The sequence below is a fragment of the Emys orbicularis genome, chromosome 4, assembly GCF_028017835.1.
Source record: "Emys orbicularis isolate rEmyOrb1 chromosome 4, rEmyOrb1.hap1, whole genome shotgun sequence".
Classification (NCBI taxonomy): domain Eukaryota; kingdom Metazoa; phylum Chordata; order Testudines; family Emydidae; genus Emys; species Emys orbicularis.
In genome coordinates this window covers 116,259,409-116,277,554 of record NC_088686.1, presented here as the reverse complement: position 1 = coordinate 116,277,554, position 18,146 = coordinate 116,259,409, and the positions used below count along the sequence as shown (strand labels likewise).

The window sequence follows — 18,146 nt, the reverse complement described above, 5'->3', positions numbered from 1 at the left end:
GAGATCCCTGGGTGTCTCAAGGGGAGGGAGTCAATTACTATAAGTCAGAGTCAAAACATTTGCTATGGCCCTGCTTCAGGTCCAGCCTTAAAGGCATTTGAATGCAGCCATCATAGCCTGGGGCACTGTGGTGAAATGGGCTTGTTTGTTTCTTGCACAGGGAATCATCACTCACATCTTGTCCTAGTAAATGTAAACCAGCTGCAACCTGCTGTCTCTGCCTGTGTTTTCCAAGGCAGCAGAGTTCAAGACCTCCAGCGTCCTCCTGTGTGTGTTTGGTTAGTGGGCAAGGCAAATGCAGTAGCTGTGATATATATTCGGGTTGTATTGTATTTGATACAGTGTTTCAATCTAGATTGAAAAATTAATTCCAATTGTCTTGCATAGGAGCAGTATTATGTGGACTAAAAACTGGATCAAAACCTTAAACAGGGCAGTGATTTAAATACTGAGTAGATGGAAGATCTATCTAAGCATGGTTCCTTAGTTCAGGCTTAGGCCAAGTCTACACTTAAAAATTAGATTGACCTAGCTACGCGCTCAGGTTGCCCTGAATGCCATAGTTAGGTCAACCTATCTCCTGGTGTAGATGCTGCTAGGTCAACAGAAGCTACTTCATCTTGGAGAGGTGGATTAACAACATCGATGGGAGAAAAAACCACTGATGTACAAAGTATTTACACTACGGCACTATAGCTGCATATTTGCAGTGCCGTAGCTGTGCCGCTCTAGCAATTGTAGTGTAGACATACCCGTAGTTAATTATCCACCACTTCTTACTCAAAGAGGGAGTAAACAGCACATTAATGAAATTCACAATGATACTAATTTTGGAGAAGTTGCAAACCCTAGTGAGGACTGAGAAATAATACCAGGAGACCTAGATAGATTAGAAATATGGGCAGAAAATAACCCAATAAGATTCACCTTGGAAAAAATAATGCTACTATGTGCGTGGGGAAAATAGTTCAATGGAAGAGATTGGCTTGTGAAGAAAGATTTAGAAACTGCGCCAAGTTTTCATCTCTAGTTTGACTAAGAAACAACTAAAAGAGGACTGGAAGGGACCTCCTGGGTCATTAAGTCCCGTCCTTTGCTATTGCAGACAACCCCATCATATAATCCTGATCGTAATTGTATCAAACACCATCTTAACACTTGTTAGGTTGTTTGTCCCACACACACACACACACACACACACACACACCATTGGGAGGCTGCTCCAGATCATCACTCCTCTGTCTGCTCGAAATCTTCTAATTTCCAGCCTAAATTTATTCATTGCCAGTTTATACCCATTTGTTGTGACAACCCTGTCCTTTAGCTTAAATAGCTCTTCACCCTTTCTGCTGTTTATTCCCCCGATGTATTTATAGAGAACAATCATATCCCCTCTCAGTTTTTGTTTTACTAGGCTAAACAAATCTCTCTCTTATAGTCTCCTCTCATGAGATAGGCTCTCCATTCCTCTGATCATCCTAGTGGCCCTTCTCTGCACCTGTGCCAGTTTGAATTCATCATTCTTGAACATGGATAGCCAGAATTGTACACCAGAATTGAAGGGTGCAAACACCAGGCTAGAAGAATTACAGTGTGGAACAAAGGAGAATGGTGAGCAGTATTGGGAGACAATTAAGAAAGCAAAACAGTAGGCTAAGTATCCAGCAGAAAATTCCACATACTGAGATCTATTAGGTTATGAAATAGCTTCCCCAATGGAAGTGGTGGAAACCCATTGTTTGGAACATTTAAAACTAAACTGGACAAAATACTAGATAATGTACTGTAGGGCAGTAGGAAGATATATATATACACACAGAGAACATGAAACAATGGGTGTTAACATGAAACAATGGGTGTTACCATACACACTATAAGGAGAGTGATCAGTTAAGGTGAGCTGATTTGCTCACCTTAACTGATCACTCTCCTTATAGTTTGTATGGTAACACCCATTGTTTCATGTTCTCTGTGTATATATATATATATCTTCCTACTGTATTTTCCACTACATGCATCCGATGAAGTGGGCTGTAGCCCACGAAAGCTTATGTTCAAAGAAATTCGTTAGTCTCTAAGGTGCCACAAGTACTCCTGTTCTTTTTGCGGATACAGACTAACACGGCTGCTACTCTGAAACCTGTAGGGCAGTGGCTCTCAACCTTTCCAGACTTCTGTACCCCTTTCAGGAGTCTGATTTGTCTTGTGTACCCCCAAGTTACACCTCACTTAAAAACTACTTGCTTACAAAATCAGACATAAAAATACAGAAGTGTCACAGCCCGCTATTACTGAAAAAAATCTTACTTTCTCATTTATACCATATAATTATAAAATAAATCAATTGGAATATAAATATTGTACTTACATTTCAGGGTATAGTATAAAGACCAGTATAAACAAGTCATTGTCTGTATGAAATTTTAGTTTGTACTGACTTTGCTAGTGCTTTTTATGTAGCCTGTTGTAAAACTAGGCAAATATCTAGATGAGTTGATGTACCCCCTGGATGACCTCTGCGTACCCCCAGGGGTACCTGTACCCCTTATTGAGAACCATTGCTGTAAGGAACAGTCCTGCATTGGTCTCTGGAGATGGATTGGATGACTTAGCAGGGCTTTTCCATATCTATCCTTCAATGATTGTAGGTGTTCTTTCAACTGTCAATGGAGTTTCTGCCTATTACTGCAGCAAAAAGGAGATGAGACTATATTAGAATGACTTCTTATTAGAAAGGTGTAATTCAATAGCCTTCATCACTTGTTAGTGAAAAATGTTACCATTTCTGATCCCATTTGGGAACCTAAAATTTCATCCAACTTGGGGGCACCAGAAACTCTGAAAAGTTAATGATAGTTAGAAATATATAAAGATAGAAGTTGGCCAGCACTTCTGCTTGCCCTCTTCCCCATCATGATGAACCAAACACAGGGCAAATAAAACACCCAGTAGAAATCTGACTTCTTGAATCCTTACTTTACCCAAGTGCATTTTATCCTGGGTGTTTTTGTGTTCCCTCAGAGAGCATCTTTGCTGAATCACCCAGATCTGTCATGTTTTAATATTAGATTTTAGACTTAAATTTAAGTTTTCATTGCCCTAATAGACGCTTTTATATAATGTTTGAATGAATTGCACTTGAACATCCCCTTGGAGTCTTTGCAACGCTGGATACAATTTTAATCTATTGGAATTGAATAGAAGAACCCGAAACAGCAGTCACGAGATATATAATTGAAGTAGGTATCGGTCACACTTTATTTACAAAATCCAGAGATTCATACATAGCAATCTACGGGAAGCGGAGGGCTGGTGTCAGGAAAACACAGGACACATGAAGCAGGAAAGGTGCCAGCAGGTAGTCATCTCTGTTCCACCGGGACCTCCTTCCTTTTAGTTCAGGACGCTGCTGGAGTCCTTAAAAAAGGAGTAGGCAATCCAGGCTGGTGGTGTAGTTTTGCTCAAGCATGGGAGTGAAATTGATTTGTGAAAGGGGTAGGGGGAGGCCAGCGATGTTTAGCCACGCCACCGGGGATGATCCTGCCTGCAGTCACCTTCTGTTTCTTTACTTCCAGCGCCCTCCAACTTTGCCCTTGGCTCCTGCTTTCTTGCTGCTGTAGTACAGAAAGAAGGAAAACACATCAGTGTGAGTGCTGCAGAAAAGTCCTCTGACCTTTTGTCTTTTCAATCAGCTGCTACTTTGCTGAGAAGCTCTAAACCTCAAGTCAGCAGAGTGAGCTGATCAGATAGCCTGTGAATTGGATGCACCTGCTCCAGAGCAGATGTAGCACATTCTGAGGAAAGAGATTATCATGGTGGGAGCAGATTTTACTTGGGGTCTTCGGAGGATGGCCAGGAAGTATAGGAATGGAGGGGTCAGAGGCTTTGCCGCTTACTGAATTGTATGCTCAGAGAGCAGGGGATCCTTGAAACTAGCTGACATGGGCCCCAAACTTCAGAGTGCAGATCCAGTTCCAGATCTGAACATTTCCCAAGTTCAGATCTGGATTATGGGTTCAGGTGCAACTCTGGAAATGGAAAGGACTTCCTCAGGACTGTGCCAGTACAGTACCCAGAGGCCCAAGTCACCTGACAATAGAATTTTAGAAATTATTCCCATGCAAAATCATCAGAACAATATTTAAATACAACTAAGGCTGAATAAAAGAATTGCTATGCCATAGTAAAGGGGACTGAAGTCCCCCATACAATGCCTGGGGAATGTAAAGAATTATAAAATGTTTTAACACATGCAAAGAGATGATTCTGGTTTCCCAGAATTACGTGTCCTCTTCTGACCCTCATTGGTACCAGTAACCCAGTCTTACTGGGGGATGTATGGATGCAGTCTCCATATGATCCTCAAGCTAAGGCTTGTAAAGCACCCTGAGGAAATGATTACCAAGTAATATCTTCTTGCATGCAGAATAGCATTTCAACATGCAATCCACTTACCTTCCTGCTGTGAAACAGATGCATGCCTGCTTCCAGGTGTGTTCCAAGTGAGAAAGTTAGTCTGGTTAGGCTCTGCACTGTGTCAGCAATGGGCAACTCTGCAATGCACTGATTCCTTGTGCATTGCATAACCCGTACCCTTCCATCCCAACCATACACCAATAAGGCTACTTCTTGAATCAAACCACTTGCAAGCTGTTTAATCTTTTTGGTGCTAAACGGCATAGCAAGGGTGCCGAGCAAACACATCTGTGTGGCCAGTGGAAGCGGATAGCAAATGTTGTGTTGGTTGGAATGGATGTTTGGAATGGATGTTGGTTGGAATGGATGTTTCCAAGGAAGCTGCATTCGGAACACATGTTCCTCGAGGCAGCAGGGAAGGGATTAAAAGGCAACAGCAGAAGGGTATATTTAGCATGGCTATATAGGCCCCAACTTACAGTGGGTTTGTTCAGGAGCAGTAGGCTTATGTATGGGAGAGTCTTCCATAGAGACTCATACACACATACAGTGAATACTTTACCTCTCAACCAATTTAGAATAGAAGACAGTCTATTCCGAAAATTGACCTTTTACATGAGAGACAAGGGGTTATTTTCCGCTTACTCAGAGAATATCCTATCTGACATTTTATTAAGCTCAGTCTTCTTTAAACTCATCTCATTCTCCGTTTTCCTGGCTTTTGGACTGGATCAAAAATCACTGTAGAAGCTGCATGCCTAACTGTCAGCTCCCCAAATTAATGCAGCGCTCTTGTCACTTCGAGTTTCACAAGGCCTAAGATGTTTCACGTTATGCCTGCCTTTAGACTATGCTAATGGGGGGTTATTGTTCCTTAAAACAAAAAGGGAGCATACAAGGCTAATACACCAAGATGAAAGACTTTTACTTTGGAATGTCGTGCTCCGTTTCTCACCGAGAAATGCCCCATAATACCTGGAGGGATCCACAATCGTACCTTTCCAAATGAAGTGCCATCACACCCAGAAGAACCATCTCTGGAAAGAGATACTTCCAGGAAAAATATCACCTCTTTGGATAATTGGGAGGGTCCCTAGCATGGTAACATTTCATGTTGGTTTTCTGGTAGTGAGATCAGAAGACATAGGAGGAAGAAAACCACCCAGATGAGCCACTAGCACAATCTTGCAAGGTTCTATGAGACCCCATACTCCCTATGAAGTAAATACATCAAGCCCTCTGTTTGGAATCTACAGAGAACTGCACCCAAAATGTTACATTCCAGTGTGAATGGGAGGCGAGGGAAAGAATGTTTGCTCCTTGGTGATACCTATATCTTTGAGTCATTTGCATGACCGGAGCTCTTCATGGTACAGAGAAAATGCAAAGAGCAGATTTCAGCATTCGGAGAGCTTCCCTCCCCTTCTTCACAAGACTCCTCCTCCTCGCCTTTTACTTCTCTACACACCCCTCCCTCCCCCAGCCCCTTGTCTCTGATGTATTGAGGTCTCCTGATGAAAACATGCAACAACAAAGACATGGGACTCACAAGCAGGAAAGAAATTAAATTAAAGAGGTAAGGTGGGGAAGGAAAGTGGGAAGTCATATACCAATGAAAAGAACCCACACCTCTGATCTCATGACATCCGTGTGACGGGGTAACCCTGGATGTCAGTCTTATTACACACCTTTCCTTACAATCTCAGCAATCACTTCTCCATCCTGTATAAGCAAGGACCATTTCTGCTCCTGTGTTCAAAACACTTCAGCCAATACAAACAGTCACAGCTTGAGCGGCTGGCATCTTTGCAGCGATTGTGGGAAGGTGTGTGCATGGGAGATGATGGTTCTTTTACATTAGGTTATGAATTCACTTCAGTTTGACCATCATTTTCTAAGGGTGGGGGCGGGTTGGAGGTTGCCCTTCCACTTCTCGCCTCATTCCCTTCTGAGAAGAAAATGTCAGCATCAAAGCTGAAGTGTCCGCTGGAACACTGAGTGGATATCCCAGACTTTAGGCTGGGACATAGGTACTTACTGCTTCTGGGCCTGATCAATCCGGTTCCTGAGGGTGGTGATCTGCAAACAACATACACGACTAGGGTTTTTAAAGGGCTCTGCCAAGTGACCTGGTTTCCCCATGGGGAGGGAAGTGGTTTACCTGGCTGGAGGTCTGGAGACAGGTGCCTGTGATGGGGAGAAACTCTTTCTTTTCAAATGAAAACTCTCTTGAGTGAGATGTTGCTAACTAGCAGTAAATTTACAAGCTAATTTCATGTTTTACAAGGAGGCACAGATGAGGGATCCAACTGAAAGGACGGTGCTGATGCCCTTGTTAAAATAATTAATTAGTTCATCTACAATGGAACCCAGTTATGGTGAACTCATGTATAGCCAAACTTCAGGTAAGTGACCTTGGAAGTCATAAATTGGCCATTTTGAAAGCTCAGGAGACCCTGAGAGGTGTGATCTCCTTGTGTGTGCTGTCCTCACCCTCCCGCCAACCCAGCTGTAAATTTACCAGGTAGCTAGCAACATTGAAGTGGAAGGTGGGGTTGATCTGGACAGGTGAGAAATTGGAAACAGAAAAGCTCCAAAGCAGGAGACAAACAAGTGAGTATGCTCAGCAACAAATAACTCCAGGGCTTTCATGAGAGGGGACGTATATTGGAGGGGTGCAGGCAGCCCTTCCCTCCACCCATCAATATCATATAAAGAGACTGCTGCACTTTGGGAATGAGAGATACTCCAACTGAGGGGTATTACTGGGCTTAGGCACATCATGATATCTTGATAGTTAGACTCCACGGGTCCTGTTGTCTTCAGTGGGCTTTGGATCCGGCCCCAAGGATGATGGGGCATGTGCTCTCCTAGTACTTTCTGCAGGCTAATTAGTAGAGCAGCTCTGGTGCTGATTTGGGGGCAGGAAGTAGAGAATGCACAATGCAAAACCCTTTCCAGACATTTATCTAATAGACTGAAGGGTTCCCAAAGGGGATAGAGAGGAAATATTAGAAAGGAAACACAGTAACCATAGAAAGAAGGGCTGGAGTGGGGGATTTGAGGTCCTTCCCAAACCATCTTCCAGACCGTGGCAATTTGTGGTGTGGTAATACTTGTGTTCCATTGCCCCTGGGGGAGGATTCATAATGAAGATGAGCTCATCCTCTCTTAATCATGGTAGAATTTTAGATTTGAACTAGATGCTCAGGAAAGTGAAGGGCTAATACACAAAGCACCAGCTAGACCCAATGTGTGGCTGCTGTGTCGTTTTGCCTGAGTTAGCACCTCAGTCTTGCCATGCAGCCTTGCTATTCCAGTCTTCCAGTGATCTTTGTGCTCTGAATATATGTCCACTAAAAACTAGAATGAGTCTACAACTGACTTCTGTTCATTTCATTTTTCCTGTGTAACCCAATCAGGATCGAACCCTGGTTTCCAGAGGTGAAAGTTAACCTGCAGAGTCCCCTCCTCCCCCCACGTCTGCTCTTGGTGTAATTCAGAATTCTCCATTGCCTCTGGACTCCATGTTCTGAGCAAACTCACAGTCCAAGAACTGATGACCCAGCAAGGGTCGCATGGCATTTGAAATTCCCAGTGCTTGAAAGAGGAAAAGATCACATTTCAGGATGGTCTGCCATCCTGGATTTCCTGGGCCAAGTTTTCCCATGGCAAACAGAAAAAAAGAAAGAAAGAGACTGAGACATTAGAGGCAACAGGACAACATCAAAAAGGAAAGATCTGCTGCATTCTGTACTTACTCACGGTAGTTTAAAAATCCACTCCTTGGATTTGAGTCATTTATCGCAATTGGGTATTTTTTCAGACCTGGCAGAGATTCAGCTTTGCCCTTCAAACTGACTCAAGGGCTTGAGACTTACCTTTCCTGCTAAACCTGTGACAGTAGGCACAGCAGTCAGTGTCTTACACAGTACCAGTAAGCAATAGGGGTACATCTACACTGCATTTTAAAACTTTCAGCACCAGGTCTCAGAGACCAGGTCTAAAGACTAGGGTTCACGGGACTCGTGCTATGGCACTAGAAACAGCAGTGTAGACAAAGCAGCTCAGGCGGGAGCTCAGGCTCTGAAGCCCAGTCCCCACCACAGTCTCCACTGATCTCCAGCCTGACCTCAAACATCTACACAGCTGTTTTTAGCACAGTAGCACAAGCTCCAAGAGCCTACGTCTGTAGATCTGGGCTCTGAGACTCTATTACATGAGTTTTAAAATGCAGTGAAGATGTACGCATAGAGGCCAGTGCTTAAAACCAGGCCCCCTCACTGTCATCTTGTGTGTCCAATTTTCTTCCTTTTTCTCTCCCTTGCTTTCTTTGTTATTTTATGTCTTCTTCTCTTTTTCCTTCTTACACTTTCTCTTCCCATCTCTCTCCTTTCTTTCTCAGTCTTCTCTGCCTTCCTACTCATTCTGACCTTTCTTCTTTCTGTCTTCTTTTCTCCTCTCTCACTCTTTCTTTATTACACTCTTTGCCCTCTTCTCTTTTTCCTTTTGTACTTTCTATAAGCTACAGAGCTCTACAGGGAAGCATGCAGTCTGGACCTTTCAGCAGTCAGTTCTACACAAAGCCAACTTAGAATAAGGTAAGTTAATTTGTGCTTCTCTGGTTTAAGGAGCAGCCTGCTTTGTCTCTCTCTGTTTTTGGGGTTCTTGTGTGTTATTCTAAATTCTAAGAAATTTAGTGTTATGTTGCAACCTTCCAGCAAGAGTATTTTTCTGTTTTTATCTAATTTCTCTGTGTGTATGCCATGAACATAATTCCCACTCTATCTATGGTGCTGCTGCATTCCATTTAAACTAGTGGGATGTCATGCAGTGTCCAGAAGATTCATTCCATCTGAGCATACATGAATCATCCAACTGCAGCTGTTAAACACCACTGTGATTTTGTACCACTGTTCAGACTACACCCTGCTTTACAAGAATGGAAGGTGAGAGAAAAACGAAGTGAAGGGAGACACGCAAGACTCAGTCTCCTCGTCCCTCTGCCAGATGGCACGGAGTGCCAGTGCGCTGTCCACCTGCGTGCGCAAGCGCGCGAAATCTCGCCATGCGGGAGGCTCATGCATTTTAGCAGACTTCGCTGCTCCTGTCACATGGGCGAACTCTTTGTACTTACAACTTGGATAGCGCCTGCACCCTGCTACGTAGTGATGTAATCTAAGAGAGATTAAGATCATCATGTTGGTGTGGGTTGTTCTCAGTCCAAGTATTTAAAAAAAAATTGAAAAAAGGAAGTGAAAAGAGAGAAAAGCAGCCAGAAATATCGATCCCAGCAGGATCTCGGTCACCGAAGTTTAGTGCAGTCGAGTATGGGCATATCCCATTATCAGACTTGAAAGGGACATGTCAGCACTCTGATACCATGTGACACTTCAGTAAAATGCACATCTATTGAGGCACAGATTTCATCAAGGGCCTCCTAAGAGTTCAGTCCACAGGGAGTCATTTCCGTCCCACTCTTTTTGTTTTAACTCTATGATGGAAATAAAAAATCCAAAATTTAAGTATGAAATTGAACATGTGATTAAGAAAGTCACTTGCTGATGGAGACAGGCAACTGAAAGAGTCTGACCAACCCCTTTTCACACCTCTCTTCCAGACTAATAAACAATGGGGTTTTTCTTTTCCCATTGTGGGGCGTCTCATTTTCATAGATTCTGGTCTAATCAATTTCAACTTTAAGCCTCAATTGCAGCCTGCTAATAGTAGCCCCATGCATGTGGTAGGTACACAGTTATGGAAAATATGATTCCAGTGTGCCATGCACGGCTCTGGCAATTTACTCTCCTGAGTAAATATTCCAAGTTGTGTGTGGAAGTAGCTTAATGACATCTCCACACACTTCCTATGGGGGGTTCACAGCTTCCTGCAGATTGGACCCAGAGGTGACTGGTGCCATCACCAACTTGCTTCTCAACCCACCTCATATTTTTGACTCTTCATCTTCTCTGCAAATTCATACTTCTCAGTTTCCAGCTGGTATAACCAATCCCACAGTTCCTTGGCCTTATCCCTATGCATTTAGGAGGGAGGAAGACAGGAGAAATATTTCACACATTTGAAATGTCACGTGTTTGCTGTGGCCCTCAGGACACTAGTAGCAATTTTTTTTTATTATTTTTTTTTGGTGTAGCATGTACCGCTTCCCCTTCAAAACTCCTCCCCGGCTTCATGTCGCTCACTATTTTTATGGTCAGATTTTATTTTCCTCAGCTTTATCCCTTTTAACATTTCAGCCTTGCACTGTTTTCCTCTGTTTCCTCTATTAACACCCTTTCACAAGTTTATTTATTTACTTGGCTCTGTGTCTCTCACTAAAGAACCCAGGGGAAATGGAGAGGAAGTGGTGAGTGGGATTCCAAAGCTTGAATGAGCAATTGGCTGTGCAACTGGCATGGTAGCTTTCACCAGGCTAAGGTGGATAAGCAAAACTGACCCAGTGTAACATTAGTTAGAGATTGGCTTGGACCAGAACACTAGATCTCTCGAAGCCTCCAAATGCTGAGAAGGTTCACATCTAGATCTTCGCAGTGCAGACCCATCTCTACTATTACTGATGTTGGCAGAGGCCTGCTCTTCTTCCTTGGATTGCAATACTCCTACAATTATGACACTAACCACATTACAAACAGCCCTTTCTATTTCTGGACATCCACCATTGTTCTGCCCCCTGTCTCCACCAGGGTTGGCTCTTCTGTAGGGTGGCATTTCTAAAGTGGCCCCTACCCATTCCTTTTATATCCCAGGGCACACAGGTACTCCCACAGCACACTCTCTTTCTATATCCCTTCAATGTGGGAGGCCCCAGACCACTAGAAGAAATTTCTGTGTGTCCTCATTCAGATCTGTCAGCCTTGACCTCCCTGAGAAATCATCTAATCTACCTGCAGCAAATGAAGATGGCATGTTACCTCAGCTTGTCTTCATTCAGGTGGTCAATGTTTAGTGTTTTGCGCCTCTCTGCCAGGATCTTCTTCTTCATTTCCCTAGCAGTCTGCTTCTTTCCTCTCTTCTGGTCAGCCTGCAGGAAACATATGCCCAGAACATTAGTGGATGCTGCCCTGAACAAATTCAGGATGAAGTAAGGAGATATTGTGGAAGGGCTAAGGAACCATGAACACGTACTGGAGCATTTCCAGGCAGATGCACTGGTGCCATTCTGGAGACATTAGCGCATTCCCAACCACACTTACTCCACAGGAGCTGAGAACCTCTTAAAAGTTTTGCAATGGCCTTGAAACCTCAGGGAATCGCAAGCAGTTATAGGAGTTGTCATGAAAATCTAAGGGATCCCTAGCAACTGCTGGAACAAACTTACTGAATTCCTAAAGATTGGTAGAGAATTTAGGAGACTCAAGGGGGACAGAGAGGTACGCGAGTGGTGATAAAATTCAGAGAAGTGTGTTTAGTGCCTCCCTATTTCATCCATTGATCAATGCCTTTACCTTTGCCAAATAGCTGCTATATGTGGCACCCATGGAGGTCAGAGCCTTCTTTTTCTTCAGGTCATCCTCAGCTCTTCTCTTTGCATCTTCTTCCTCTCTTCTTACCTTCTCCTCCTGCAGAATGCACCATAGAAAAACAAGTTACCGAAAGGACTTTGGCTGGGGGAGCCCACACCTACTCCACTAGCAGCAGGAGTCACTGCAGGGAATGATGTAGAAATGTATGCATCTGGGAAGTTATAGCTGCTTCCTTCCCAGGCTCTGCCCAGTTAGCCTCACCGTAATGAGGAGAATATCAGTATCTTCTCTGGTATTCCTGAGGCAGGTGGGACCTGCAGCTTTTCTCCATCTCCTTTCACGGTTCCCGAACAAGGTCTGAGCCCAGGTACTTTCTTGTTATGTGTCAAGAGGAAAACAGAAAGCAGAGACACGTACCGCAAGCCTGACCTGACGCTCTTTCTCATTATCAGCCCGGATTCTTTGTTGTTCTGCCCTTTCGGCTCTGCGTTTCTCCTGCCCGAAACAAAGGAAGAGGCATAGAGTCATCAGTATGTGGCTTTATTCGTCTCCAAAGCTTTATAAAGGACTTCAGTTTCCATATTAGGCAGTGGACCTTTCCCATTACTTTACCAAAACATGCAGGATGAGGTGTATAGCCAGCTGAAGGACCTCAGGTGAATTCCATGACTGTAAAACACCTGGGAGGCTGAGAACAGGGATGAGTTACAATGAGTGTGGTCACGTCTGTGCAGTGTGGGACAGACTTCCCTCAAGCCATAATTGAACAAGTAGAATAGATTGTCCATCTACAGAGGGGACCTGAGGCTAGCAGGTGGTTTCTACACCTGTTTTCAAAATGGTTATGCCTCATCCACCACATTTAAAGTGCATTCGGACTGGACCAGTTTAAAACTGCACTGAAAACCAGTCAATGAAAAAAATGGTTTTTGTCCCAGTGTAGTTAGGGGCTAGATTGACCATATCTTGCAATCCTTGCCTTATCTAAGGTTGGAAGAGGATTATCCTTATGTATGTCTGAGTTTCAGGCCCATGGGAGACTGGTCTTCTCCCATATGTAGCTCCCACAGCTTATCCTCTGTTGTTATAACATGTATGTGTGTGAGTGCATTAAGTGCTCCTATAAGTGAGGAAATGATACCATTGCCTAGAACCAGACATTATATAGGCACTAGCTGTGGTATCAGTTCCTCATTTGTGGCAGCATCCAAGCTTCCCATTCACAGCTTAGTCAAGTCCCCTCAATCAGGCCTAAAGCAACCCATGCTATCCTAGTTATGGGCTTCACACACAGCTCTGTTAATGCACCTCTGTTCTGACCTGCAACACCCTTGATGTTCTAGTTCTGAGTCCCACCACACACATCTGCCATTTTACCTCATCCTTGACCTGCCTAAGCCCTGCTACTGCAGTCTTAAATCCACCTCATCACTTTACCAATTCACCTCAGACTTGGCCTGCAGCAACCTCCTCCTGGATATGTCAGAGCAGAAATGGTCTATGGTCCTGAGCTGTGCTTAACTGTATATGGTGTTTTGTGGTATAAACAAACACACCCCTAAGGAAGGATGAGAAGACCCAAGACTTATTTTCATTTGGGACCTAACCCAGGTTTGCATTTAGCTGTTCAGAAATGAGAGGCTAGTGCACTGACCCAAGCCTCATTAAGGCTATCACTGCAAGGTGTCCTAGATTTCCACCTTGGCACATGGGCACATTCCACTCTACACCAGCCAAAAATGCACAGCCATTATCTTGATCACATTGGGAACAACAGGCGGTCACCCTGAAGGACTCTCTTCCCCTATTCTCCTATCTCCACTTATTGGATAGAAGAAGCAATTTGGTCTGTAAGGTTCCAGTTCAGTTTTGAGTCTCTGAGGTAATGACACACACTATCCTCCTGAAGCAGACATCACTGGGGATGGCACCATAGAGACTTACAATTCTTTCCTTCAGGGCAAGCAGTTCCTCCTCTTCCTTCTTCCTGCCCTCGAAGTGATTGTCAATCAAGGCCTGCAGTTCAACCAGGTCTTTGTTCTGCCTCTTCTTTTGGATGTCCTGAAGGAGCAGTAAGGTGTTATTACAATAACAATCTAACACTGGTGCAGCTCCTTCCATCTGAGGCTCTCAGCACCCTGTACAAAGGTGGCTAAGTACTAACAGCCTCATTTTACAGATAGGGAAATTGAAACACAAGGGGCATCATTTGAAGGCCAATGAAGTCAATGGGAGCCTTTCTATTGACTCGGGTGCTGAATCAGGGCCAGAGACATTTAGTGGCTTGCCCAAATTAATAGCCAGTGGTAAAACAAGGGACAGAGCCCTGGTTTCCCAGCTCCCGCGTCCTCACGTCAGTGGACCATCCTTATATATTTCTCTGCATGCTCCTCATTTTACCTGAGTATTCCTACACCAGTCAAAATGAAAAGAAGCTTCATTTACTTGTGGACAAGGTGAACACTACCGTGACCCTGAATGATCATATAACTTATCCTGATGTAATCATGTACCGCTCATCATCTTTTCCTGTTGACTTACTAGAAACATATTTGGGTCCATGCTTGTTTGGTTATTTGGTGGTGCCATTCTGAGCACTATTTCTCAGAGACAGAATTGATACAACCTGCTTCAAGTGTGTGGATTCATTACAGGCACATGCACTGCTGGGAAAGCCTCCTCCAAGGGTCTTGCTTCTTTAAATCTCTTTTCTGCTTATAGGTGCATTGTTAGGGGGGGTTGGTTTTTTGTTTGTTTGTTTGGGTTTTTTTTTAGGTTAAATCTATTGTGTGGCCTATTAAAGGAAAAGTGTTTTTTTACCCATGAAAGCTTATGCACAAATAAATCTGTTAGTCTTTAAGGTGCCACTGGACTCCTCGTTGTTTTTGTGGATATAGACTAACATGGCTATTCCTCTGATAAAGGACATAACCATTTCCCATGCACTATGGCAGTTTCTTGATACCATGAAAGCCCTTTCCTGGCCACTCATACTCCAAAGCTAATTTTATTTCATCATTCTTGAGTCAGGGGAGCTGCCTGGAACACTAAGCAAAAAAACAGGACTAGGAAGTGATTGAAAGGGCAATTGGATTGTCCTTGAGAAATAATTAACTGATCAAGATAAAGATCACAATAAAGGTCTGCAAGGAAGGAGATCTAAAGGCTTTCTAAGCAGTTACTAATTCCATTTCCACCCTTCAGATTTCTCTTTCCAAGATGAATTAAGATATAAATACAGCTGCACAACTAAAGCAATGTGTAAGAAGGTTTTTCAGATTGGACCCCAGATTAATCTTTCACTGAAAATAGACTCCTTTTGCCCTTGGCTACATGGCAGTGACATTTTCACAAAGGCTAGTAGCGATGCAGGGAGAGCTGGGTGTGTGTATGTGATGGGCATGTGTCAGGAATACTTACATCAAAGTCTACTTTCTCACCCTCTGGTATTTTAGGAGCAGTCAGTCTGTAGGGGATGAAAAATAGAAGGAATTGAACCTCAAAAAACCAAGAGATTAACTAATTTACCAAATGGAGCCATGCTGAGGGAGAAATGTCGATGGGGAGGTACAGCTGAAGCTATGGCTTGATTGAATACTATGCTGGAAGTAGTGCTAGGGGACAATCTGCACTGTCCCCCACAGGAGGAGGAGGAGAAATGACCCAGTAGATGGCGGGAGATGACCCATCCCAAATGTTTATGGGGTTATCCCATTTTGCACAAAAAGGCACAGAATGGGACAACTCACATGTAAAGTTCCATGAGGCTGCTAACACAAAGAGAACACTGCATGACCCATCCTGGGACGCTGGCTTGGTGGAGACTCAGGGCACTGATCCACTAGAGCCAGAAGATGCCTGGGGAATCCTGGTCAATCCCTGTGGAGCCCAGGAAAACCCAATTGTGTTACCTGCCAGTAACACAGGAAGTATGGGTAACTCCCATGACATGCTGCCATTGGCTGCCCTGTCCTCCACATCCAGCTGCTGCAACTCATGCCCAGTGTCGGGTTTACAATAGCTCCAGTGGTTCCATGGAGCCGGGCTCATGCTCAGAAGGGGCCCCAGCCTGCTCCCCTTGCACTGCGCCCTGAGACCCCGCTGGCTCCCCCCGCCTACCACTTGCTCCTTTCGGCCTGCCCGCTGGCTGGCCTCCGGCTCTGGGCAATCTCTGCTTCCTACCACCCACCCACAGGGGCCCCACCTGTCTCCCCGGAGCTGAGCCACCTGGGACTGGTGCAGAAGCCTGGCCAGTCTCAGCCAGGTGTGTGTAGGGGGGGAACAGTGTGGAGGGCTTGGCTGGGCCCCTCCAGGCAAGTGCGTCTTGAGGGACCCCGGCCGGGGCAGGTCCTGGCTTGCTTATCACACCACTCCCGAGGGGCTGGAGCGATTCCTGGCCCTGGGACCAGCCCTGGCTGCGTTGCTGGCTCAGCCCGGCAGACAAAGTCGCCTCCCAGCAGGGCTGGTGAGTGTGACCAGGAGGCAGGGCTTGGGGGATTGGGTCTGTCGGGAGTATGCGGGGGTGCTGGGCTGTGAAGGGGCAGGGAAGTTCTGTGTGTTGGGGCACTAGGGAGTGGGGGTTCTGTGTGGGGATTGCTGGGAAGTTGTGGTGGGGCTGTAGGCAAGGCTGTGTTGTGCAGGGTGCTGTGCATTTGTGGGTGGGTCTGGGGGGACACTGGACATAGTGGGCCCGGGGGGGCTCTGGCCATAGGGAGTCGGGGGGTGTTGGGCAGGGGGGGCTGTGTGGTGTGGCATCGGCCCACCACCGAGGGGAAGGGACACGCTGGCAGCACAGGGCCGGGCAGGCCACTGTGTCTCTAGCAACTGCTGGTTTGTAAATAGTGCCCTCGCATTGGGTGGAGAAGGGCCGCTCCTGCCATGCCCCATTGCCTCTGGCTGGCCCCTCGCTCCGGGGACTGAGCTCCCCACGCCATGCTCCATTGCCTCCATGGGGGCCCACAAATATGTTTGGCGCCGGGCCCACAAAAGGTTAATCCAGCCCTGCTCATGCCCCCTTTCATGGTTTGAAGAACGATGGAAAGGATTTAATACTGAACCCCGCAGCGTTCATTGTCTGTGGCAAATGGCCATCCCGTCAGACATTCTCTTTTACCTGCACATGTTGTTGCAAAGGTGGCCGCACAGCAGGCAGAGAAAGGTGGGCAGAGCAGACTGCACACTTGCCTTTCCCCTCTTGGTACCCTCTCTTCCCATTTGTGTGCAGCCCAGGAGAAATGAGCAGATAATATGAGCTCAGCTTCACCCAACTTGAGGTGCTACAGGGGATGGAGTAGGAGCACTTGGCTGTGGAGACCTGATGTCTGTGCCAGTCCTCACTGTAATAAAGATGTATGAGCTGGTGTGGGACTGGTCTCTATTTCATGGCGTGTAGCTAGTCTTACAGTAGCTTCTGACTGAGGGAGGCAGTCTAGGGAAGTCTAGGCAGTCAAGAAATGCTGGATGTTGCATGAATGGTGGGGAGGAGAGGGTTGCGCATAGGTAGTGGGAGACATTTCTCTGGTAGGAGGTCTATGATGGTCATCACATTTATACCAGTATTTTAAAAAGCAACCATTAATGCACACTTACTTCGGCCTGGGCTTTTCCTCTGTGTTTGGAAACATGGACAGAAAACAGGAAGAGAGGGGAGAAAAGAGGGAGAACAGTTAGAACAAGAAAAACAACACCAGCTGTGGTTTGTTAAAGCAGGGAAACTGAAGGGAAATCCAGGTTTAGGAGGAACACCCCTGAGGAACTGGTTATGCCTCATACACATCCAAAAGAGACCCTCCCCTTTGGTGTGAGTGAAGAGCAGACTGATTTGACCTCAAATCAGAACTCTACAGAAAAGGAAAGGAAACAAGAGATTGTTTAAAAGTCCTAACGTAGCATCTGGAAGTGAATGGTTTCATTTATGAGATGAGTGCTATTTCTTACCCCCTGGAGACCAAAGCTATAGGGAGGGTGACAGAGCTGGAGGGTAAAAAAGAATATTCCCCCTCCTAGTGTCAGTTTCTCATCTCTTTTACACTGGTGGATGTTCTCAGCAACTCCACTAAAGTCAATGGAGTCAATTTGGGTTTACACTGGTGTAAATGAGAACTAAACTTGGCTCCAGATCTACTAAAATGTTGCATACATAGTCCAGAAGAGGAATAGCTTTATGGTAAATCATCTCCAGTCGCATTCACTCCCAGACATCCCCGCATGGCATCTATGTTTCCCAAAGTCTCCATGTTCTCTCTT

The 18,146-nt window shown here is 45.2% G+C and overlaps 1 protein-coding gene across 1 annotated transcript; it reads right to left on the bottom strand.

Moving 5' to 3' along the window:
* Positions 1 to 3,516: 3,516 nt before the first annotated feature.
* Positions 3,517 to 17,524, bottom strand: TNNT3 (troponin T3, fast skeletal type). The gene is made up of 10 exons (XM_065403350.1): positions 17,490 to 17,524; positions 15,321 to 15,366; positions 13,845 to 13,961; positions 12,318 to 12,395; positions 11,883 to 11,996; positions 11,349 to 11,458; positions 10,360 to 10,450; positions 9,554 to 9,594; positions 6,455 to 6,495; positions 3,517 to 3,614 (listed from the first exon to the last, which is right to left on the bottom strand). The coding sequence occupies exons 1-10, from the start codon at positions 17,522 to 17,524 to the stop codon at positions 3,517 to 3,519; spliced, it is 771 nt and encodes a 256-aa protein (XP_065259422.1).
* Positions 17,525 to 18,146: the final 622 nt, after the last annotated feature.

What these genes read in the sequence shown, in the direction of transcription:
- TNNT3 (XM_065403350.1), bottom strand. Translation starts at nt 17,524, where the DNA reads ATGTTTCCAAACACAGAGGAAAAGCCCAGGCCGAA. An exon ending in CTGAATGAAGACAAGCTGAG is followed by an intron (nt 10,451 to 11,348) that starts GTAACATGCCAT and finishes CTAAATGCATAG; the next exon opens with GGATAAGGCCAAGGAACTGT. An exon ending in GTGCAGGCGCTATCCAAGTT is followed by an intron (nt 6,496 to 9,553) that starts GTAAGTACAAAG and finishes TGTTGTTTGCAG; the next exon opens with ATCACCACCCTCAGGAACCG.